The sequence below is a fragment of the Camelus ferus genome, chromosome 7, assembly GCF_009834535.1.
Source record: "Camelus ferus isolate YT-003-E chromosome 7, BCGSAC_Cfer_1.0, whole genome shotgun sequence".
In the NCBI taxonomy this organism is placed as follows: domain Eukaryota; kingdom Metazoa; phylum Chordata; class Mammalia; order Artiodactyla; family Camelidae; genus Camelus; species Camelus ferus.
Genome location: NC_045702.1, coordinates 65,844,470 through 65,869,591, shown reverse-complemented (window position 1 = coordinate 65,869,591; position 25,122 = coordinate 65,844,470). Strand labels below are relative to the sequence as shown.

General features: G+C 38.5%; 1 protein-coding gene across 1 annotated transcript in view; it reads left to right on the top strand.

Moving 5' to 3' along the window:
• ADAM22 (ADAM metallopeptidase domain 22) overlaps positions 1–25,122 on the top strand; it is a 206,215-nt gene that overhangs the window by 20,004 nt on the left and 161,089 nt on the right. Inside the window, 1 exon segment of the mRNA XM_032484054.1 lies at positions 15,376–15,452. Within this exon segment, the coding sequence (XP_032339945.1) occupies positions 15,376–15,452 (77 nt within the window).

Sequence of the window (25,122 nt, the reverse complement as noted above, 5' to 3'; positions counted from 1 at the left end):
CATTTATGGTAATTATTGATAGATGTGTGTTTATTGCCATTTTGAACTTAGTTTTCCAGCTGATTTGGTATCTCCTCTTTGTTCCTTTCTTTTTCTTTTTGTGGTTTGATTATTTTCTTTTGTATTATCTTGGATTCTTTTTGGGTTTTGTGACTCTATTGTATGTCTTTGACTTGTAGTTACCCTGTTTTTCAAGTACATTAACCCATTACTGTATCTGTTTGCTTTAAACTGGTAGTCATATAAGCTCAAACACATCCCACATAGAACGAAAAAAAGAGAAAAAAACTATATTTTCCTGCTCCCCTTTCCTGCCTTTAATGATTTTGATGTCCTCTTTTACATCTTCATGTTTATTCTTTGCAACTCTTTGTAGTTATCACATTTCCAATTATGGTTTTCTCCTTTCTGTAGCACCCTGCTTCTTTTCTATTTAGAGTAGAGCTTTCAATATTTTTTTAGCGTAAGTTTAGTATTACTGAATTCTTTTAGTTTTTGCTTATCTGTGAAATTCTTTCTCTCTCCTTCTATTCTGAAGGATAGCCTTGCTGGATAAAGGATCCTAGGTTGCAGCCTGTTCTTCTTGCTGGGGTCCCTCTGTGCTTCCTGTACTTGGATATCTAATTTCTTCTGTAGGTTTGGGTAGTTTTCAGTCATGATTTCTTCAAATACCTTTTCAGTCCCCTTTGCTCTTTTTCCTTCTGGGACCCCTATTATGCATAGGTTGGCATGCTTTATATTATTTCATAGGTTCCTTATATTGCTTTGTTTGGTTTTTATTTGCTTTTCTGTCTGCTGTTCTGATTGGGTGACTTCTGTTATCCTGTATTCTAAGTCACTGATTCATTCCTCTGCATTGTCTAGTATGCTTTTGATTGCCTTTAGCTCAGCTCTTATGTCTGCTGTTGAGTTTTCTGTTTTTAATTGATTCCTCTTTATAGTTTCAATTTCCTTTTTAAATATTCTCTGTCTGTATTCATAGTCTCTTTTAGTTCCTTCAGTGCTTTGATCCCTCCCTTTTTGAAGTCATGATCTAGTAGACTATTGAGGTTTATTTAATTGATCATTCTTTCAGTGGATTTCTCTTATTCTCTTAACTGGGAGTAGTTCCTGTGCTTCTTCATTTTACTAATATCTCTCTGGCACTATGGATTATGGAGTATCAGTTATCCACTGTGGTCTTGAAGGGTTTTTTTTTTTAAGAGGATGAATTCCTATGTAGACTGTGCACCCCTAATAATTTTGTCACGAGGTCTGTCTTTAGTATGGATGGTTGCCACAAATTTCTTCTGTGTGTGTTGGCAGTTACCCCTTTGACTGTGGATGTGGCTGGTGTTGTGGTGACCAGAGCCTGCCCTGGTTGTTGAGTGGGGCATCCTTTTTGTCCTGTGGTTGTCACAGTCCTGACAGGTGCCAGGTCTGTTCCCCTTTTGTTGGAATGGAGGCTTTCAGACCCATTCCTGAGCTGAGATATGTAGTAGGTGGGCTTCGAACACTTTAAGTTCTTTGTTGACTCTGCCATTGGGTCTGTTTTAGTTCTCACATTTCACTCAATGAGAGAAAAAGCTACACTTTTCTCTGCACCTTCTGGCCCTTGTGCCGTGGGGTATTTTAGTATGTTGGAACCATCAATCATGCCTTTTTATAGCTCCTGTTCTCTGCAGCATGGTTTCACTAGAACTGGAGATTTTTGATTTCTCTTTTCATTTTCCTATCTTTGAATAATGAGGGAACTGATAAGACTGCAAATATTTAATAGACTTAGATTCCTATTCCTTTTCTTATGAAGTAAACTTGCCAGCTTTGCAATTAAAATTTTTCCATTGGTTCTTTTATTTTTCAGGTTAAGGCTCACTAACTGTTTTGGGCAATATTAATATTGTGTGTATGTGTGTGTGTCTGTGTGTGTGATGGAATTATTCCCTATGATTTTATTTGTGAACTGACATGTAAAAATTTTACTCCACTAATGTTTACTGAAGGCTTAATACAGGCAGGCACTGTCTAGATTCTTGGGATACATTAGTGAATTAAAAAAAAAACCCAAATTCTTTCTTCGTGGAGCTTATGTTCTAATTGATAGAAAAAATAATAATAAATGGTAAATTATGTAGTAAATTAGAAGGTGGTCAGTACTGTGGAAGAGAAAAGAAAAACATTGTGATGGGCATTGGGAGTGCAGGGGATTATGAGGAGCATAGGTTTTAATTTTTAGTAGGATGATCCAATAGGCCTTGCAGAGAAGGTGACAATGGGAAAAATCCTTGAAGGATGTGAGATGTGAGCCAGGCAGATATCTGAGGAAGAGCATCTTAGGAGGAGAGAACAGCCAGTATGACCTCAAGGATAGAGCATGTCTACCAAGTATGAGTAACAAGACTACTACTCCGAAGAAGATGGGTGATGGAAAGTCTCATTGAAAACTGTACTGAGGAAGTATTCATATCTCTGGCAGTATTTTCAGTTTTATTCTGTGATCTCCAAGGAGCATACTGTCTCACCAAAGAAGACCACACAATTTTCATTATAGTGTTTGAGTGTAATCCATCCCCTGACCCTGAAATAATGCACTTGGATTCTTCTTTACAAGACAGTGTTACTTTGGTGCACTGAAGTGTACTTCTCTTTTATCTCTATACATTCATGGATGTCGGAGAACTCTTTCTGTACCATGTTTTATCCTGTGTGGTTGGTAGATATTTTTAGTGCTAGCCTGCTATAAAGCTTACAAAGTAGCAAATCATTTCTACTGTGCCTGACAGATGAGAAGCATACTTTCAAGTCATTTTTGGACATACCCTGTTTCACAAGCGGAGGAAATAAGTCTAAATTGCATTAAGAGAGTTCTGTTAGCTATTTAAGAGGGAAAATAAGATGACTCAGCATTGGGACAAACTACAAATAGAGATTGAGAAACTGTCTCAAAAACTTATAAAATAGGCTCAACAATCATTTTTTCAAGATGGTTTTGAGTAGATGTCTGTTTTCTCACAGGTGGGGAATGAATCACATAACTCATTGTGGGTCCCTAAAGCACAAATTTCTGTTCTTCTCCCTCTGAACTATAAATAATGTGTATTTCAAGCTATCTAGCCAAATGGCTACAAACTCACCAAAAAGTGTTGATTGAATACAATGAGTACAGGGACACAGGTAAGAAATTTTTAAGGAGAATCGGTAGAATGCATGTGCTGGTAAGGGTTATACCTTTTATAACCATGATAGTGCCTAGAGAAATAACAAACAAAAAAACCGAGAGAAATAATTGATTTAACTAACTATAAGAAAGCAATCTCTATTATGGTTATATTCCTAACTACTTTCCATTTTTGACTAATTACAGTTTGTAAAATAACATTTGTTCATCTCATTATCAGATCAGAGTTGTCAGACTTTTATTTTATTGAAGTATAGTCAGTTCACGATGTGTTAATTTCTAGTGTACAGCAAAGTGATTCAGTTAAACACACACACACACACACACACACACACACACACACATATATATTCCTTTTCATATTCTTTTTCATTATAGGCTACTACAAGATATTGAATATAGGTCCCTGTGCTATACAGTAAGGCCTTGTTGTTTATTTTATGTATAGTAGTTAGTATCTGCAAATCCCGACCTTCCAATTTATCCCATCCCACCCCCTTTCCTTCCTGGTAACCATAAGTTTATTTTCTACATCTGTGAGTCTGTCTTTGTTTTGTAAATTAAAGTTCATTTGTGTCTTTTTATTTAGATTCCACATATAAGTGGTATCATACGATATTTTTCTTTATCTTTCTGGCTTACTTCACTTAGAATGACAGTCTCTGGGTCCATCAATGTTGCTGCAAATGGCATTATTTTATTTTTTTGTGGCTGAGTAGTATTCCAGTGGAGATATATATATATATATATATACCACAAGTTCTTTATTGAGTCATCTACCAATGAACATTTAAGTTGTTTCCATGTCTTGGCTATTGTAAATAGAGCTGCTTTGAACATTGAGGTGCATGGATCTTTTCAAATTAGAGTTTCCTCTGGATATATGCCCAGGAGTGGGATTGCTCGATCATATGGTAAGTCTATTTTCAGTTTTTTAAGGTATCTCCATACTGTTTTCCATAATGGTTGCACCAAATTGCATTCCCACCAACTGTGTAGGAGGGTTCCCTTTTCTCCACAGCCTCTCCAGTGTTTATTGTTTGTGGACTTTAGAATGATGGCCATTCTGACTGGTGTGAGGTGATACCTCATAGATTTCTAGTTTTAAATTTGTAAGTGATCTCATGCTTTGTACAAAGTAAGGTACTATGTGTTGAGAATACAGAGATTCCTGGTACAGAGTTGAGAGTGGAGACTGGTGTAACTGGCAGGCATGGACCTCCAACAGAGAGGAATGGAGGAATTGTTATCTGGAAGTGACAAGGGAAAACCAGGACAATTCTGACTTCTGGATGTAACACAAAATTCTGTTCACATACACTTGGTCAGACTTTTGCGGCTCATGTGGTGTAACGATAAATTTCATTGATGGAACTAGACTGTTCTGTGTACTTTACAGGCATTCAGTCTTCCCAGCAATCCTTGGAGGTTAATACTATTGCTCCCATTTACTAAGTGGAGAGACTGAGACACAGGGAGCTTAAATGTCTTGCCCAGGATCATTCAGTTGGGGATGGGGTGGAGAGAGAATTTGAAACAGGTAAGTTGGCTCCAGAATCTGCAGTCTTAGCCACCATCCTTTGCTGCTTTTCTTAAGCTAACTGCAGAGATTTTAAAACAGAGGGAAAACTCTTTAGGATGTGAGAGTTTCTCACTGGGCTGTATAGTTGCCTTGTATAAGAGTAACATGTCTTTTACCAGACAGTCAACATCTGTGGGCAGGGACTGTATCTTTCACAGAGTCTGCTGTGGTTCTCAGGGAGTCTTGTGCTTATGATAGAGGTTCAGGATATCTTGGTGGTAACAGAGGTGGTGGAACAGGCAGGGAAGGCCAGAGAAGGACAAAGAGGGTGGCTGGGTGGCAGTTTGCTGAGGATGCTGATCTGGGGAACATTTTCAGTCAGGAGGTTTTGCCAGGAGGCTGCTTCCCAGAAACTCAGTGGGGGTAGTTCAGAGTGACTACCTACACACTTCTCAGAAGTGAAGAAATTCTCCCAGGGTATCATTTAATAAATTAACTGAAAGTGAACTCTGTTTGACTTCAGAGTATTCATTTGCTTCAGAGGAACAACAACAAAAAACTCTATAAAAATATTATAAAATGAACAGAAAGAATGACTGTGGCCAGGCTTTTTCCTTTGGAGAAGAGAATCAGGATGTCTTGTAGGAATCCTTTAATCCAGCATGGCAGATGCACGCAGGCCTCGTTAAACTGCTCTCATTTGCTGCCAATAGAGGCAACAACTAGAGAGTTTGGCTTATTCAGCTTTATATCAAAACACATCAACAGCATAGAGACTTGAGTCACATATGGAACATGGGAAACAGTTCAGTGCCCCTGCGTACTTGCTCTTTTGTTGAGGCCGAGTTTAAGCAGAGGAAGGAATGAGTAGCTCTAATCTAGCAAGTGGCTCCTAAACTCTACCGTCCTGCCTTCCCAAGGTCATGGCTCCTTGCGGTCCTGTTTGTGTATCCTTTCTGTTTCCGACACAGAGGAGGTCAAGCTCCATCAGCCTTTCATATGATACTGTTTCTTTCAACAGTTCAGTTCATGCCAGTGAAGAAAAGAGTGGTGAGACTAGGATTTTATTTCCTTTTGATATTCAGACACAAAGTCATAACAATAGTTAGAAATTGCCAAAGTACTGTTGTGGTTTTTTTCTTGTAGTGAAGACATATTTCAGGGCTAAGGGAGAGTCTACATTTGATTCTGACTTTATATCATTAGGCACTGTTAGCTTGTCCTAAGTCTAGAAAACCTTCCAGTGAGGATCTATATCCTGCCTCCCTTTTAGGGCCGCAGGTATTCCTTCTAGTAGAGCTTTATAGATTTGGATTCACCAGCACCAGAGCTTCCTTGTTTCAAGTAGTGTTTATTTTCCAGGTTATAGTTGGCTACAAGCTATCCCTGCCATAATGTATACACATGTGCACACACACATGCATGTGCATGTGATTTCGGACGTACAGTGAACAGTGTGACTTGATTTGATGAGTTTTTCTGTCTCTCCTAAAAATAGTATCTCTTAGAATTCCTACTTTAAGAGCTTATTTACAGTCAGTGTATTTTTAAAAGGCATTTCACTTTTCTAAGGAAGGTGTTTAGTGCTCAGAATGAGGTGACACAATTGATCGATTTATTGTGGGGCTAATGGTGACGAGCTCCACTAAATAATGGAAGTGTACGTTAATCTCTCGACTCTCTTTCATTACTCTTATCTGACAGAATAATTTTATTATTTTGCTCCCCCTTAGATTTTTCCTAGTAACATGTTTGAAAATTCTTACTCTGTAACTTCTTTAGATTTGGATGTTTTGAAGTCAGTTTCTCAGAAAGACTATAGACCAGATACATGCAATGCAGCAGATAACAAAAACTTTCTTATTCGGTATTTGTGTTTTCTCACAAATGTGCATCGTGAATGAATTCTTTTGATTTCCCTGTAATTTAATCACAAGGAGTTACCCTTCAAAGCAGCTTGAGACACCAGCTGGCAGAATGTGAAAACCCATCAATTTAAGAATTTGAGGGGCAGATTGTTGTACAGAATCTCTGGAGCAGATTCCTGTTATGTGCTAACCTATGCGTGAATTGAAAGATTCCATGGTTTTGTGACTTGGTTTCCCCTAGATATTTGGTAATCTGCATGTTTCCTCTCAATCAATCAATCAATCAGTCTCTCTCTCTCTCTCTCTCTCTCTCACACACACACACACACACACACAAGTACACACATATATCCATTCCTTCCTTCACTTGATAATTGTGGTAATTAAGATAACTAGTGTGTTCTTCCTGCCAGTCTTCATTCTAGCTACTTGGGAAACCCCCCAAAATAAATATTTTTGCAAGAATTTGCATCTCTGGAATTCTCTCATTTTGTGTCCCAGTAAAGAAAGCCTTTGGTGGGTGACTGTCGAGTTACAGATAAAAAATCATCTTTTGAATACCCTTGATGTTAGAGACTTACTGCTTTTTTCTTCTTCTTTTAAGCAGGAGCTTTGCTCTTACAATGTTTTACTTAGATTATTACTTGACTATGTTCTTGGAAAACTCCTGAACACTAGCGATAGTAAAGAAAGAATCTGGTCCTTTTAATGTTCATTATGGATATGGATATGGATATGTACATGTGTGAGCAGAAAGTCCTCTAGAATTACATAGTTTTAGTCTTTAGTTCTAGGGGAGAAAGAACTTTCTTACCCTAGGTAAATTCGTTTCCTAAAGAAAATGCTATGGAATTCTTTTTTTTTTTTTTCAATTTAAAAATTTTTTTCTTAATTTTTTTGGGGGGAGGTAAATAGTTTTATTTATTTTTATTTATATTTTTATTTTTTAATGAAGGTACTAGGGATTGAACCCAGGACCTCATGCATGCTAGGCACATGCCCTACCGCTGAACTCTCCCCACACTATGGAATTCTTACATACCAGCTGTTTGTCATGGGATTTTGTCCAGTGATAGTTCTGATTTTTCTTTCTTCAAACACCTGGAGCTGGCCTTTTCAGTGAAGTGAGCCTTAACTCTCAGATGCCTCTAATATCTATATAAGGAAGACGAAATTAAGCCAGCAAGCAAACAAAAATCCATTGACATAACAGAACTGGGTGAAGTGAATCTTGATGCAAAGAACTCACCATTCTGAATTTTATTCTTTGGTCTGGGCCTGTTTCTGATGTTGCCTCCAGGAGAAACTGTGACCCAGCTGGCAGAGACAATCCTTATTTCCAGGCCTGCTTTTAAGTTATCTGATTTAGAACTGAACTGACTAGTTATTTATTTGATAATATAATAGCTTAACTGGCTTTCCCTTCCTCTCCTCTTTTTACCTGTCTTTTATTTAGTGCTCAGTAGTGCCGTTGTTCTTTGCAACAAGCTTTTATATACTCTTTCACCATAAACAAAAACTTTCAAGTGTTTTTCTCACAGCGTTCAGTATTCATGCTATTTTCACTTCCCATTTGGGGAAAAACATGATGAAGCATCGAAAGTTTTAATAACTCCAAAAATCAAATGTCGAGTCAGCAGTGGAGCCAGGAAGACCTGTAATCTTTCCTCCAAGTCTTTCTTGCATTAAGGAAGAGTATCGGTTTTCCAGTGCTGGTTCATCTGAGGGATTTTGTCTGCTGATTTTATTGCATCCAAACGTTGGGGTTCCTTGCACTCAGATTTCATTACAGCTCCATATGACTACATATTGTATTGTTCTCAGGCTGCTAAAGAACTTAAAGTTCTGCTTCGACTTTCAGGCTTATGTGAGTAAGCATTTTCTTGTTCAGGCCTGAAAAGAAGGCCTAGTAATGGGCGGTTAATGGCCAAGATGATGGAGAGACTGATTTATCAGAAGATAGCGGAGCATAAATAGGTAATGAGGCTGCCTGACTTCCTGAATGGAGATGAGAGAATCAGAGCTGATGCCAGCTGATGGCACAGCCCCTCCGCCCTCAGGCTTGTTGGAGCAGGGGCCACTGGAAGAAAGAGTCCTAGGCCACCAGAAATCACAGAATCTAGAGCTTTCAGTGATGTCAGACTGGAAACTCAGCAAGGCAAATCCAGGGATGCCTCTCAAGAACTTATCTAAGAAAAGTCTTTTTTTGTGTGTGTGGTATATGTGGCTTCACCTAGGAGTTCCTGCACTGTTCGTCTGAGGAGCACTTCCTCAGTCCTCTGTAACCTGGCAGTCAGAGGGCTGCTGTTGTATCTTGTATATGTATCTATTACTGGACTTCCAAATAGTTTGTAAAAATTTGTGTAGCATCTTCCCTTTTTGATGAGTTTCTGGCATGCAGGGGACTCTTCTTTGTATCCCCAGGGCCTGGTGTGTTTCCTGAGATCAGGGCCCCACAAAGCTTGAATGGATTGTAACTTATCCTTTAGTTTTCACAATAGATCTACAGAGTGTGTATTATTATTTTTGGTCTTTAACAGACAAGGACTTTCAGTTCAGAGACATTAAACAGTTTGCCCTAGTTTGTTCCATTCATAAATGGAAGATTCAGAATTCAAACCCTGTTCTGCCTGACTTTAAAGGCTGTGCTTTTTGGTTTATTTTCTTTCATTTTGTTTTAAAATGTCCTGTTGCTGGACGCTATTTGTTTCTTGCAATACTAAATGCAACAGGTTTGATTTTAAGAACATTTTTGTTAAAGACAGTGTGTATATTCAATGTAATACATGATACAGATTATGACAACTATGGACATGATTGAGTTGATCAGATGGAAAGGGGGAGGTATTTAACATAGAGATATAGATACAGAATTATGGATAGAAAAACACTAATGTTCTTGCATATTTTATGCTAATTTATGTATTAGGTAGATCTGTTGGGTAGAATCCTCTGTTAACAAAAGCCATTGTAATACAGTTCTGCATCATAAAATTAGTTCTATATTTTAACTAAGTAGCCAGGAGAAAACTATATTTTTGATGTGCCTACAACAAATTCTAGAATGAGGAATCTTCTTGGTAACAGACATGTAGTAGTCTCTTTGACCTCATTTGTCAGAAGTTCACATAAGGCAATGGAGTAATTACAGTGAGCTTATGGTGATTCTTCAATTGCCTTTTCTGATGTAGAAAAACAGGGATGATAGACAAAAGTAATTACTGGTGTTTTGTTTTTTATTGAACTCAAAGTATTGGATGCTGAGAATTACATTTGTATGTTTAAAAAAAAACTAAATAGAAGCAATCAAATAGAAAAGAAGAATGTAGGATGCTGAGTAGCTAAAGATTCTGTTACATGCATGAAGTCTTCTTTTTAATTATGTTAATTATTTTCAGAATTATCCTGTTGCATAATGCCATTTGATTGGTCATACTCCCACTCCACTGGTATTCACTGATTCATTATTCAGGTTGGGCTTAATTAAAAACCCAAGCTACCTTGTCTTTCTCTTGGTGTCAAAGGTCTGATTCTACCATGAGAGTTTTAGTGTCATCTTTGCTTTAAAAAAAAAGGTGATATATAAGGCAAGCTTGAAAAGTTCATTTGTATCTGCTTTTTGGAATATGTAGGTTGGCCCTGGTTCACTGGCTGTAGGAGAAATAAGGAGAAAAAGACAGGCTGCGAGAAAGCAAAATGCATAAGGAGCATGGGGGGTTATGTTAACTTCACATGTAAATTTAAGCTGTTGGCCATGAATAATAAACAGGCCTCATTCTGGGGATTCTATCAGGTTCTTCCGGTCCTAAAATTCTATGATTCATTTTTGAAATTTGAAATTCAAATTATCCTTATGTAATTATATTGATTTATTAAGTTTTCTTGCCATCTGGATAGTTATTTTATATTTTTTCATTTTTCTCCCTCAATCTTTTGTTTCACAGCTTCCATAAAAGTCAGCCTCACGCCTAGAACACACACACACTTCACCATACCTGTGTAATTTTTTTCCTAACATATGGATTTCCATGTATATTGTATACTATAGTTCTTTATTCCTAAGGCTGTCATCAATTTGGCCTTAGAATGTGTGCTTTATATCAGATACGGTAACATTATTGACTCTTCTGATGAAATCAGAGTTCCAAAGATTTTTTTTTTCTGGTTTGATTTTCTTTTCATATCTAAAAGTGCTCTTTAGAGCATTTTCATGGCTCTAAAAATGCTCCTATTATACTAATTACTCCTTAGAACCAAGTAAAACCTGCAGGCACCTCCAGACTGCAGAATGAAAGCAAGGCTGAAGTGTGATGGGAAAGACGGCCTGGAAGTGAAATGCCTGCTCTGCTCCCAAGCAGTGTGATTTGGAAACATTTGCTCACACTGCCTCAGTTTCCTTATCTGTAGAATAAGGATGTATAGTATATGAACTCTAGGAATTCTTTCAGTATTATTTTGTGGTAATAAAGCATTTGGTTAATAGTTTTAAAAATCATTCTCATGTCATAATTTGAAAGTGCATTTCGCTAATAATTTTCAAATGTCTCTGACAGCCATAACTACCCTTTAATCTTGGAGTTAAAGTGAATAATATTAGAATTGGGGGCAGTATATGTTAGGCACCCTCCCACAAATATAAAAAGGAAAATCCTCATATTATACTAGTTGTCTCTTCTTAAACAGTTTCTTTTCCTTTGAGCTAAGAAGGTAAGATCTAGGATTAACTTTCTGAGAACCATCCTGGCTCACTTCAAAGGTGTTGAGTAATAAGCTGGATTGTTAATATCACATGAATTCAGTGTAATTCTACTTAATTTATTATTTCTCCAAGATATCCTAAAGCAGGAAATGTGTTTTTTCTCTTTGGACTACTTGTTAAGTCTCACATACGGGGATGGCAGGTTCCTAAACGGTAGAAGACCACACAGAATGCCAGGAAACCACGCTAACGTGTATTTTAGTGATCACCACTGCAAGTTGGTTTGGCTGGGAAGTCCTGTGTTTGGAGTTTGATCCTTGTGTCCTCATGAGTGTCAGGTCTACTGCTATAGGTGCCTTGGTTTTAACCAAGCCATGGAGGAAAGTGACACTGAACACTGATGCAATTGACTCGTTATCGGGGCTGCTTTTCTAAATGTTCAGAGACACTGCAAGTGATGCTGCATTAGTTTCCCATTGCTGCTATAACACATTACACGGCAAACTTGGTGTCGTAAAACAGCTAAAATTAATTTTCTTAAAGTTTTTGAGATCAGAAGTCTGAACTGGGCTTAAAAGGCTAATAAAATGAAGGTGTTCTCAGGGCTGTGTGTCTTCTGATGGCTCTAAGAGAGAATTGTTCCTTGCTTGTTCCCGGTTTTTAGAGGCTGCCAGCATTCCTTGGCATGTGACCTTTTCCTTATCTCATTTTTATCTTACTTCCATCACCACATCTCCTTCTCTGACTCTGAGCCTTTTAAGACTCTGGTGATTACACTGGGTCCAATTGGATAACCTAGGATACTCTCCCCATCTCAAGGTCCTTATCTTAATCACATCTGCAAAGTCCCTTTTGCCGTGTGAGGTAACATGTTCATATGTTCCAGAGGTTAGAGTGTGGGCATCTTTGGGGCCATTATTCTGTCTGATATAGATCCCTTCTAATCATTCAGGTCATCACCCAGTTGTCACCTCCTCAGAGAGCCTTCCATACCACCTAGAACCCCACCAAGGCTGATTACCTGCTTACCCTGTTTTATTAAATCAGAGAACAGTGTATTTATTTTCTAAATTTATTTTTTATTTAATTGTTCACTTTATTTACTTGTCACTTTCTGTCTTCTTCCACTAGAAGGTAGACTCCACTAGAGCAGAAACACAGTCTTCTTCACCACCTTGTCCCCCAGATGAAAAGGGTTCCCACTTGGTAGACTCTTATAAGATGTTTGGTGAATGAATCAATCTGTATACAGCCTAAGGAAGCCTGCCTTACATTAAAACAATAAACCTATTCCTATTACTGTCAATAATGCAAACATTTTTCACTAAACAGCATGTTAAACCTGCCGTCAATAGATATTTCTTTTGAATTTAAGTAATGGGTTTTTCTTTGAGATACAGATGAGATCAATAAAATAAAACACCAGATGTAAACTGAAGCTGCAGGAAAAAGAAAATACTAGAATTGGACAGAATTAATGCAAACACTAAATATCTTGATAATAAAGAAGAGCAATATTACTTTGATCCACGCTGTAATCATGATACCATGATGAATAACATGTGTCCTCTGCCCTGTTCACCACAATGAATGTTGAGAAAGGATGGAGGAGAGAGAGTTTCATTTAAGTGAGACATCAATTCTGGTCAATAGAGCTTTCCTCAGGCTGTTCCCAAAATACGGTTGTTAGCACTTCAGGAAACTCAAATAGCTTTTAGACAAAAGAAGAGATATCCACTGAGAGGGTATTAGGAACAGTGCTAATGTCAGGACTGCATTTCCATAAGCAGGTAATGTATAGCTGTTCAGTTGTTCATTTACGCATCCAGGTGATTGATCAAACAAACCCTCGTGTGAGTTAGTCAGTCAGGAAATACTTATTGAATACCTGATACTGGTCAGTACTGATGCCCTCATATCAAAACAAACATATTGAGGAAGAGGAGAGAAGGAAGCTGGAGTGGGTTGGAGAGACTTTATAGAAGAGGAATGTTTGGACTCAATTGTGTCCCCTCCAAAATTTATGTGTTGAAGTCCTAACCCCTAATGTGACTGTACTTGGAGACAGGGCCTTTAAAGAGGTAATTAAATGAGATGAGGTCATGAGGATGGATGCTAATCCAATATGGCTGATGTCCTGTAAAAGGAGAGAGAGGGTGAGATGCCTGTGGTGCACAGGCATAGAGAAAAGGCCATGTGGGGACACAGTAAAAAGGGGAAACAAGCCAAGGAGAGTGGCCTCAGGAGAAACCAATCCTGCTGACACCTTGATCTTAGACATCCAGCCTCCAGAACTATGAGGAAGCAAATTTCTATTAAAGAAAGACTAGGCCATCTAGTCTGTGGTACTTTCTTATGGCAGCCCTAGCAGACGAACATAAAAAGGAACTTGATCCAAATCTTGAAGGATGGTTAGGGCCATTTCTGGGAAATGGCCTTGGTGAAGATGACTACCTAAGGGTCTGGTTTGGAAGATCACTCAGTATAGGTGATGAATGGAAGCTACAGAAAAGGTTGGAATGCACGTAGCTTGTTGAACTAGAGTAGAAGAAGAGAGAGCTGAGTGTAAATGGGCTATGGGTGGGTCCTTGGGGACCTGTGTGCCATTACGTCTCGGGTGGGGAAGGTGATTGAGGAGGATCTTGACATCCAGGAAGAGAACGTTTTTATTTGATGTAGGAGGAAATAGAAGGCTTACATTTGGGGTTTTGGTAAGGAAGGAGTCTGTTTTGTAAAGATCAGGGAGGCTATGATCTGTGGCAGACATGGGAATGAAGAGTAAGTTGTGGCTCTAAGAACTGTTATAAAAAGAAAAAAAAAATGCCAGAATTTGGTGATAACCTGGGTGTTAAATTGGGAAGAGTGAGGAGTTAAGGTTGAGTGTTTAATATGGCTAAGGGATATCCAGATAGTTCTTCATCCTTGGGGTTTCCTGAGGATTGGAATATGTTAGCAACTGAGGGGTGCCGTTCTCCCACTCCCATTTATTTCAAAGATTTAAAAACAGAAGGTTATCCTTTGTTTCCAGAAAGCTTTATGATTATTAATTAAGCTCTTTCCTTTCTCCTGATACCAAAGCTTTCTTCGTGTGAAATTCCCAGGTATGACTGAGGTGCCCTATATTCTCCCCAGAATCTTAGGATGTCCCTTCCTAAGAAACGCTGTTTCTCAGGGAGCAGCACCACCATCTGCCTCACATGCTATATAAATACAGTTGCTCTGATGGTTCATATCTCTAAAATAGTGTTTGCGTCTTTCTCACCATAGGATACACATATATTTTAGAAATTTTGGATACCACAGACACATATAAACAAAAAAATCAAATAATATTTAATCCTACTGCTTAGATATAGTTACAGGTAATGTGGGGAGTCAGATGGAATGAATAGTTTTGCTTCCTCCTTTCTTTTCAGTTAAGGCACATGATTATTCAATATACTGATATTAATGTGTGGGTAACAAATATATATTTTAAAATTTAGGGTCATTTGTGATTTTTTTCTGGGAGTTCCTAGAACGGCATAAAAATAGTGATTTTTTTTTTTATCCAAGAAAATTTTGATAGGTGATATTTGCAGTAGTTGGGCAGAGGTTCAGTTTTGCTCTTAGGAAGATGTGGAAACCTCTATGAAATCACGTTTGGCAAATTAGAACTGAACTATTATTTTTAAAGTGTACATTTGAGATAGGATGAAAAGGGTTTTTTTTTTATTTTAAAGATTTTTAAATGTCTTCCGTGTAAACAGATCATAGTCACTCTATTAACTTACTCTTGTATTGAACATATTTTCCCTGTTTTTTTTTTTAATGTACAAAGTTTAATTTTAAAGGAGCCAGTCATCTAAAACAATAAAATGCAGTTCAGTCTTTTTGAAAATGAAATGTTTAGCCCCTTGAGATAAAGCAGAAAGGGAGAGTACTTGCCCTCCTTGATTAAGTGGTACTTTACTTCACATTAGTGAATGGCTTCTGAGAAGGTGCAAATTTTACTTTGTTTTAATTGGATTTCTGTGTTGAATTGGTTTTCTAATTTATGATATTATAAAACTTTCAAATGATAAGAAATGCTTATCAAGTGATCGCTATGGCCGAATAATAAATACCTTTTATCTTTTTGATAATGCAGTTGACTCACGTTGACCAGGCAAGCTTCCAGCTGGATGCCTTTGGAACATCGTTTATTCTTGATGTCCTGCTAAACCAGTAAGTCTTTCTTGAGCTGCACTCAAGTGTTTTCAGATACACATTGAATCCACTTTCTTATCCTTCTGTAAAGTTTTGCTTTCTTACTATATTTTACTCCATCTTCCTATGTCAGTTAAATACTATGTTTAAAACTATTATGTCTATTGACTGTAAGTTATAAAGTCTGGTAAACAACAGGAAATGGATATCCATTTGAAATTGAACGACTGTAACAGATTTAAGAAAGTAAAATTCAAGGAAAGACTTACTCCAGTATTTTTCATAAAAGTATATATATATATGAATGACAATGAACTATGAAAATAATACATTGCATATTAAACATCTTTCTTAAGAACAGCAGAAAAGGAAAGGTACCCGTTTTGCTCAATGATTCAGAAGACTGATCCAAATAATGCCGTTAGATACTTTGAGATTTGGGAGTTGATTTTGGTAAGGTTTAGGGTACTGGGATTATTCTGTAAATACAATAAAATTTTGGGAATTGCCATTTGTCTACCTGGAATTTTAGGTTTGGAATAGTAGAAATTTAGGTTTGGAAGTGGCTTTTGATAAATCATTGGATTTAATCTCTTCCCTTTGTGTAAGTATAGTTCGTAATAAGTCTTAGAGGACATTTAGCTGTCTGTTTACTTTTTTAAAAAAGCATTAGTCTTTCACTTTTTATCCTGAGCAAGAAGGGCTCTGTCAGCCAGTGTTTCTGTGCTGAGGAGCACTGGTCCACAGCTGTGCTGAAATCAGTTGTACAACAGCGCAGGAAGAAAGTTTGAGGCCAGAAGGACAGAAAAGGTGAACAGAGAGTGAAAACTAGAGCTGAAGTTGTCTGCAATGTGGAATCAGCCAGATGGGAGACTATGTGCTAATTTTAAAACAAGGATATAAGAGGCGGGACTTACCTATCTGGGTAGGTGGCCACCAGCCTCTTGTGGCTGTTAGATTATTCAGTTAAAACAAAATAAAAAATTCTGTTCCTTATTTGCATGATCCTCATTTCAAATGCTCGATAGCCATTTGTGGCTAATGGTTAACTTATGGGACAAGGCAGAATATTTCCATCATACCAAAAAGTTCTGTTGGACCATGCTGGTTTAATTTCCATTGGGGAATGTAAACTATTAGATTACTGAGCTAGTCAATATTCAGGATAAGTTACTTCTTCCTTTGAGACTTCAATCCATGTTCAGTGGATTAATTTAATAATTAAATTTCCTGGTATCCTAATTTTTATATAATTTATTTACTAAGTTTTTATAATACCCTGTTTGTTGTTTTAAAGTTTAAGTTATATATTAGTTTGCTTTTTAATTAAGCTGTCTCATAGGCACCTTTTGTAGGTAGTCCTTCCCTTTCCCCACATTTTTGTAGTTCACAAACAATTTAAATACTGAAAAGCATGTGTTAGATGGCAGTCAACTATTTGGGCGATCAAACAATGGGAATTTTTTGTTCTTTGATCATGTATATTTTAAAAATGTAACATAAATTGAGTTTCTATAGTACTCAGTAAAATACAGCTTATTTCTTATTTATAAAATTCATGGCTTGGAACATATATGAATATATGTTTTCTACTACATTATTTTTTACCCTAATTTCATAGGGTCATGAGTAATATTGTGTTAATACCATCTGTATCTTATATTCCTGTTTGATGGCAATACCTCAGATTTACATGTTTATATGACTCATTACAGTTTTCAGCAATTCCTCAATGTTATAAAGTTTTGAAAAACTCATTATGAAGGAATGCATGCACCTTAGGAAATAATGAGAGTAGAAAAGCCATCTCATATAATTCTACCACTTGAAGTCTGACTGACTACCCTGTTTTAAGTTGTAAATATCTTGACCTCACTTCAAATCCACCCTACCACCTGTTCTCCCCTGCTTAATTTTAAAAATAGTATTCATCACTGTTTAATACAAAAGTTGACTCGTGAAAATGCCATTTTTGCAGGTAAAAAGTTTGACGACCAGCATTGTCATAATGTTCGACTAATTCTCTATATTTTACTTTTTTTCCCTCCCACTAGAAGTATAAGTTCCTTGAGGACAGAGATTTTTTTTCCTTTGCTGTTGTATCCTTAGCATAGAATAAGCACCAAATTCCAGGTTGGGAAGCCATATGGATTTAGAAACCTGAGGCTGGAATTGTCCAGGAGACAGAGGAGATGACTGGATGAGGGTGGAGGCTGTCAGTTGGGGACGAATGAAGCAGCAAAAAAGAAAGAGGGCAAGTGTTTGGGATTGGTTTCTAAAGGCTGAGCAATATATGCCGGTGTGATTTGGAAAGCCAGGTTCCTAGGTCTGGATTTCATTGACTCTTTCTCATTCCTCCTTTAAATCATTGTTTTTGTGGGTAGCCTCTGCCTTGCTTTCTGGTTTCTGAGATTTGTAATGCCTTGACTTTCAGTACTCCAACAAAGAAGGGATATTTATTCACGTCAGTTCTGCCCAAACCACTTCACTTCCTTTGGAGAAATCTGAGCCCCAAAGCTTTCTGTTCCTGAAGAAGAAACACATATGGCTACACTTATCAGAGCATGAAACTTAGAATACGAAGGGTGAAACAGAATTTCTTTAGAGATACTGGCAAGCAACTCCATTGGGCATTTTTCTTTTTATTGCATTGGAAATTTGAAATTACAAGTGCAAAGGATAAAATAATAGCATAAATAGAGATTGTGTGGGCTGAGAACTATGCAGGGTGATTTATTTTTTGCCTGGGATCTATGTTAAACATAGATGTCAGGTATCTATTTTATTCATACTGTAAGATCTAGGATGATTTGATACAAAGTTTTTTTCTCATTTTTATGGATAATGTTTTTATTTCATGGTTTCAGTTTATATTTTGTCTTATGGTTATGTTGGTTAAGGAGCAGGAAGATGAAAAGTTGATTATGCTCTTTAAGCTCTCTTTCTTGTTCTCACTCATAGGCTCATAACATTTATTTAACATACTTAAAAAAACTTTTTCTTCTTTAAATTTTTTTTTATTGTGGAAGAGTTGATTTAAAATATTATATTAGTTTCAGATGGACAACATAGTGATTCAAAATTTTTATAGATTCTACTCCATTTAAGGTTACTGTAAAGTATTGGCTATGTTCCCTGTGCTATACAATATAAGCTTGTAGATTGTTTATTCCACACATAGTAGTTTGTACCTCTTCGTCCCCTAGTCTGTGTTGTTGCCCCTTCTTCCCTCCCCCCACTGGAAACCACTCCTTTGTTCTCTATATCTATGAATCTCTTTCTGTTTTATTACATTGATTCGTTTGTTTTATTTTTTAGGTCCCACATATAAGTGATAACATAAAGTGTCTGTCTTTAGCTGTCTGGCTTATTTCACTGAGCATAATACCCTCTAGGTCTATCCATGTTGTGGTAAATGGCAAAATTTCATTCTATGTGTCTGGTAGGTTGGTTATGTTTCCCAGTGTTGGAGAAGTGGCCTTTTGTAGGAGATGTCTTCTGTGTCCTGGTAGTGCTCTCCCCTCTGGTCACCAGAGCTGTATACTCTAGGGGTGCCCCCTATGTCGGCTGTGTGGGTCCTTCTGTTGTGGTGTGCTGACTTCTGTGGGCGTGCTGATAGGCGTGGCTGAGCCCTGTCCAGTTGGTTGCCAGGCCCTGCCCTGTGCTGAGGCTGTTGATTGGCAGGACTGGTAATGATGTGGCTGGCTGCAGAACCCCAGCGGGTCCCAGGCCTAGTGCTGGTTCACTGGTGAGCTGGGTCCCGGGGACTCTGACTATAGGGCCCTGGGGGTCCCAAAGCTGGAGTCAGCCCACTGGTGGGTGCAGCTAGATCCCAGGGCTGCAGGCTGAGGGGCCCAAGGTGTCCCAGAACTGGAGTTGGCCCTTTGGTGGGCAAGGCCTGGTCGTTGGGTCTCTGGCTGCAGGGTCCGGGGGTCCCAGAGTTGGTATCAGACTGCTTGTAGGTGGGGCAGTTCCTGATAGAGCTGGCAGTGAGGTCTGCATGTCCTGAAGCTGGTGTCTGCCTACTGGTGAGTGGGGCCAGATCCTGGGGCAGCTGGCTGAGGGGTTCAGGGTGTCTCAGAGCTGGTGTTGGCCTGCTGGTGGGCAGGCTGGGTCCTGCTATGGCAGGCTGCAGGGCTGTAGTTCTTTGGGGACCACCCCCTAGTAAGGAGGGTGGCTCACTTGTAGGCAGGGTGGGTGGGGCCCAGGGGTTTCTTGGGCTGGTGCCTGCTCACTGTAGGTGGAGCCGGGTCCTGGTTTCCCTGGCAGCACGACCCCAGGGGTCCCAGGTCTAGTGCCTGCACCCTTGTGTGTGTAGGGCTGGGTCCTGCTTTCTGGTACACAGGGCCGTGCTCTGGGTCGGCTATGGGCTCAGAAGGTGTTAAGGCCGTCTGTCTTCTGGTGAGCGGGCTCTCCTGGCTGATTGCTTGATCTGAGGTATCCCAGTACTGGTTGGTGGGCTTCAGGCTGGTGGGCTGGGGTGGGGCTGGGTCTAGAGGCCAATAAGCTAGAGGGAGCATTCCAAAATGGTGCTTGCCAGCACCAGTGTCCACTGGTAGAGGGAGCTCCCCAGACTGGCTGCCACCAGTGTCTGTGTCCCCAGCGTGAGCTCCGTTGCCTCTTGCCTCTCCAGGAGGCTCTCCAAGAGCATGAGGCGAGTCTGACTCAGGCTCCTTTCCAATGACTGCTTCTGCTCTGGGTCCCAGAGCATGTGAGATTTTATGTGTGCCCTTTAAGAGTGGAGTCTGTATTTCCCATGCCCTCTGGATCCCCTGAAAGTTAGCCCCACTGGCCTTTAAAACCAAACACTGGGGGTTCATCTTCCTGGTGCTGGACTCTCAGACTGGGGAACACATTGTGGGGCTCCGATCCCTCTCTCCTTGGGGAGAATCTCAGTAATTGTAGCTATTTGCCCATTTGTGGCTTGCCCACCTGCTGCTGTGGGTCTAACGGTACCGCAGTTCCACCCCTCCTACATGTCTCAGTGTAGTTCCTTCTTTATGTCTTTCGAAGGTCTTTTCTGGTAGGTTTTGGTCTTTCACACCAACAGTTTCTCTTTAAGTAGTTGAATTTTGGTGTGCCCGTGAAGGGAGGAGAGGTCAGGGTCCTCCTACTCTGCCATTTTGGCAACTCTTTAACCAAAGTTTCTTTCTTATGAAGCAATTCTAAGGCTGTGGAACAGGTAGAGTTTTTTGTTTGTTTTATTTTAAACTGGAGGCAAATTAAGTAAGTCTCTGTGTAGCTGGATTCCAGTAGCATAATGGATCCAATAATACATTTCTTTTTTAGATTGGAATGGAAGGAAAAGTATCATTACATAATATCCGTTCTGAATGTTCAGTAAATAAGTTTATCTATAACGAAAGTATATAAGAGTTCAACCTTTGGGTTGTAACTTGCACAGGAGGCAGATAAAGGCTATGGAATGATTAAAATAGAAAGCACAGCCGGTTCCTGTGTTATCAAGATTTTGAAGGGTGGGAAGCAATTCTCAACTCCTTCTTGGGGTCACACAGTTGTGAAATTTCACTCTTTGGAACAGATATTTTAACAAAACCAAACATATGGCCTGACCTGGTCAAAGTAGTCCTGAAGCCACACTGAATCTTTCCAGAGGTCAGCAACTGGTGCTATAATTTATTGTGAAACATTCCTCAGAAAGAAAAGGCTCAATAAAGGCATTGAACTATATTATCAGAGCAATTCAGGACAAGTATGCTCCTGTAACTCTCTCCTCTGGTCTTCAAGAAGTAATTAAACTGGCCAAAACAATGCAAAGATATTGAAAGAACTTCTTTTCAATACTGCTTTTTTCTTTTTTTTACAACAGGCAACCTGACAAAAATACTCTGTGCACACACACACATACATAACACGCCACACCACACACCACATAAAGAAGCAAGTATTCCATATGGACTGTGGTTTGTTGTTTTGGGATGGGAAACATATAACTAGAAAGAAAGAATCCATCTTTGATAATCTGTTTTTTTCTTTTGGAAGGGGTTCTGTTGTATAGCTATCAGTTTTTAGATGATGCAACTCTTGAATTTTAACTTCTTAAAATAAATTATTTCCCCTTGTATTATTCCAATAACAACAAAAATAGTTTATCTCCCTCTGTGATTCTCATATTAGTCTCTCTTTTTTTTCGTATTTCACAGTGTTAGGTAGGGAGGACAACCAGGGGCTCAAAGTAGATAGGGTTGCCCATGGAGATGGGAGGTGATGTAGAGCCAAGGGTGGGAGGATGGGGATGGGCTGGGAGGAGAAGCAGGAGCACAGTCAGACAAGGAGCCCCCAAATTCTATTCAAATGGGCAGATCCTGTCTTGTCTTCTTTCATTTGGGGGAATCATTTGCCAAGTAGTCATCCCTGGCTTGCTTTCCACTGGGACTCTTGAGTTTGCAAGAAAAGTAGGAATCCCAGTAGGTAAAAGACAGGGTATGAATTCAATTGGAATTGAAAGTTAGGTCTGGAAGAGTCTCATTTACTTAACTATGATCTATTTTCAGTGTGGTAAATAGAATATTTACAGTGTGGATAAAAATAAGTGATAAGGATGAGATTATAATTAAATGACGATCTTATGTGATGATATTGAATAACCCAATAGTGTTCTTATTAGTATTTGTAACTCTGTAACTGACTATCTTCCTGTTCAACTAAATTCATGATGGTAAATATTTGTTTATATATACATTTAATGCAAAATTATTGTGCAGAAGACAAATCTGTATTGAGTAGTCCTTATCAAGAATGGCCCATATCTTCATGGATGTGCACATATGTGTAGACACAAGGCACACATGTATGTACACAATGCACACAGAATACAGACACATATGTGTGCATACATATGTATATATACATATGTATATATATATACATTTCTTAAGCCTCTAGTAACTTCTAAGAGTTCTTCTAGACCCTGAGGTCTCAATAGAAACAAGGTAATATGCACCCTATTCTTAGGGAGCCCATATTCTGATCAGAAAAACAATTAACATGTTAACAAATAAAGTGATTTCAGAGAGAAATATTGCCATTAATAGCAAGTGCCTGATGTGGAGATGAGGGTGCTATTTTAGCAGTGGTTGTCAGGGACAGGTCATCTCTCAGGAGATGACATTTGAACTGAAGAGGCCTCCTGGCAGAGAGAACAGCAAGTGTCAAGGACCTGAGGCAGGAATAAGCTTCGCATGTTTGAGAGACATGAAGATGGCTTAGATGGCTGGAACAGGGAGAGCCAGGGGAATTATTAAATGAGATTGGAAAGGTAGAAGGAACCTCTTAGATCACAGGAAAGACTTTTGATAGCCTAAGTAGAGGTTACTGATTTTTCCTACATCATATGTTGTATTATTCACTTTTTCCCCCACCAACTTTGACCCTTTATTCATCATGTTTAGTTACTGTATATTTTAATGTCTTATCAAAGCAATCTTTTCTGAATATCTATTCATTAATTGTTGGGCCTAGTACCACCATACTATTTATGGTAGCTTTATAAGTATTTTAATATCTAGCATGCAAAACTCTCTTTTATTTTATTTTGCAAAATTTCTTAGACGTTTTTACCTTTTCTTATATGGAAAATTGAGGATAATTTTGTCACTCTCTTTCTGGAATTTCAATTGGACCTGTCCCTAAACCTGTAATTTAATTTGTGAAAAGTATACATTTTATGATACTGAGTCTTTCCATCAACATCAATGTGGTTTTTTTTTTGTTTTTGGTTTTTTGGTTTTTTTTAAATTTAAGCATCTTTTTTCTGTCTCTCAGTAAAATTTGGTGCTTTGGTTTTTATAGGTCCTGCACATTTCAGTAGAACATATTCTTGGGAATTGTATTTCTTGTTGCTAGTGAGGATATTTTTCCATCATACTTTGTAATTAATTATTGGTGTCACTCTTAATATTGCTAATGGTTTTTCTTGTTTCTCTTGGGTTTTCTAGTTTGACAGTAACATAACTGGAAAAGCAAGAGAGCTTTTTTTTCTTTCCAGAAGGATCTTTCTTATTAGAAAAAGCCCTTAGTGCTTTTTCTAAAAGTTCCTGAACTCTATTATTTGGTGATAATAGCATTTTTGTCTTGGTTCTTTTGATAATTAGGAATACCTCTAGTATTTACTGTTAAGTAGAAGGTTGATTCTTGATTTTTGAGAGCTAGTCTTTATCATGTTAAACTAGTATCCCATACTATGTTTAAGTTCTTTTTTTTTTAAGGAATGGATATTAGATTTTATGAAAGCCTCTTTAATCAATGAAAGTGAACATATGGATTTTCTTATTCGACCTATTGTGATTTATTATATCCAGTTTCCTGTTATTAGGAATTATTCTTGACTGTAGAGGATAAATTCTACATTCTTATGTTGGATAATTCATTGTTCTAGCCCATATATTGCTGGTCTATTTGTGACTATAAATTGGAATCACACCTCCTGTTTTTATCTGAATTATTATGGCACAAGTCCCTGCTGGACTTCCTGCTGTAAATTACCTCCATCTCCAAGTATTCCTTTCCCTCAACTGTTTGTGAGATTTGTTCTCCAGTCTTTTTATCTTGCCACTCTGTTCCTGCATCTGATAGATCCCCTGCAGTGACCCTCATGACAGCTACTCTGCTGGGCACCACTGCCCTCCACCAGTGATGGATGCTAACATCTGCCAGGAGTGGTCCCTCTAAGAACTCACAAACTCAAACCCACTCACAGGCCTCCTTGTGGAGGTTAATGCCACCACTGGAAGCACACAGACATATTCTCTGCTCAGAGCTGGGCAGAGAAAAGGGAAAATCCTTTCTTTTCCTTGTCCAAGTCACCTTACATTCTATTTCAAGGTGAAAAGTGGGGACATGCATTCTCAGAAAGTGGAATTGAACCCCTACATTCAGAGTTAGGATCTGACCTGATTCACATGGCCTGACCATACCTTTCCTGAAGGCAGGCTTGTTCACCTTTAAACAATATCCCATGTGGGATGCCTACAGCCCAGAGCACCAAATAATTTCCTTGTCACAGTCGTTCTTCCAGAAGGAGGTGAAGGATTGCACAGCCTTCCTGCTTGAGCTCTGGCTCCTAATTTCCTCTGATCCAGTGCTTAGACAAGAAAGTAGTTTTCAGGAGTGGGGCAGGCTGACAAGCAACCGTCGTGTAGTGGCATAACTCTGCAATTAACACCTTGAGGTGAGTGTAATTGCTTTTCTCTACTGGTTCAAGCTTTCCCAAGAGTTCAGACAACTCCAAGGGTTTACTAGGGGGACCTGCTCACCCCTCCCCCACAAAAAAGGGAGGGTTGCCCAATTCCAGTTTCCATTTTAGAATGCTGCTACTGATTTTAGGGCAGTTTGTAGTTTAAAACCTGTCTCTTCAGGTATCCCATTATTAAATACTAAAATAGATTTGTTGTTATATTATTTCACATTTTTGCATCAACAATCATAAATGAGATTGGTATTAGTTCTTTTTTTGTATCGGTGTTAAAAAGCTATATAGAATGATATTTTTCACTTACAAAAAATTCCCTGAAATGCTTGTACAGTGTAAGTCATACATATATATACATTTAAAGCTTAAAAGGCCTTATTTTTACCCTGACTGGTCCTGTAACCCTTTTAATAGATAAGACTTTGATAAACCATTTTTTGATGGATATTTATGTATTCAACTACTTGTTTTTAAGTC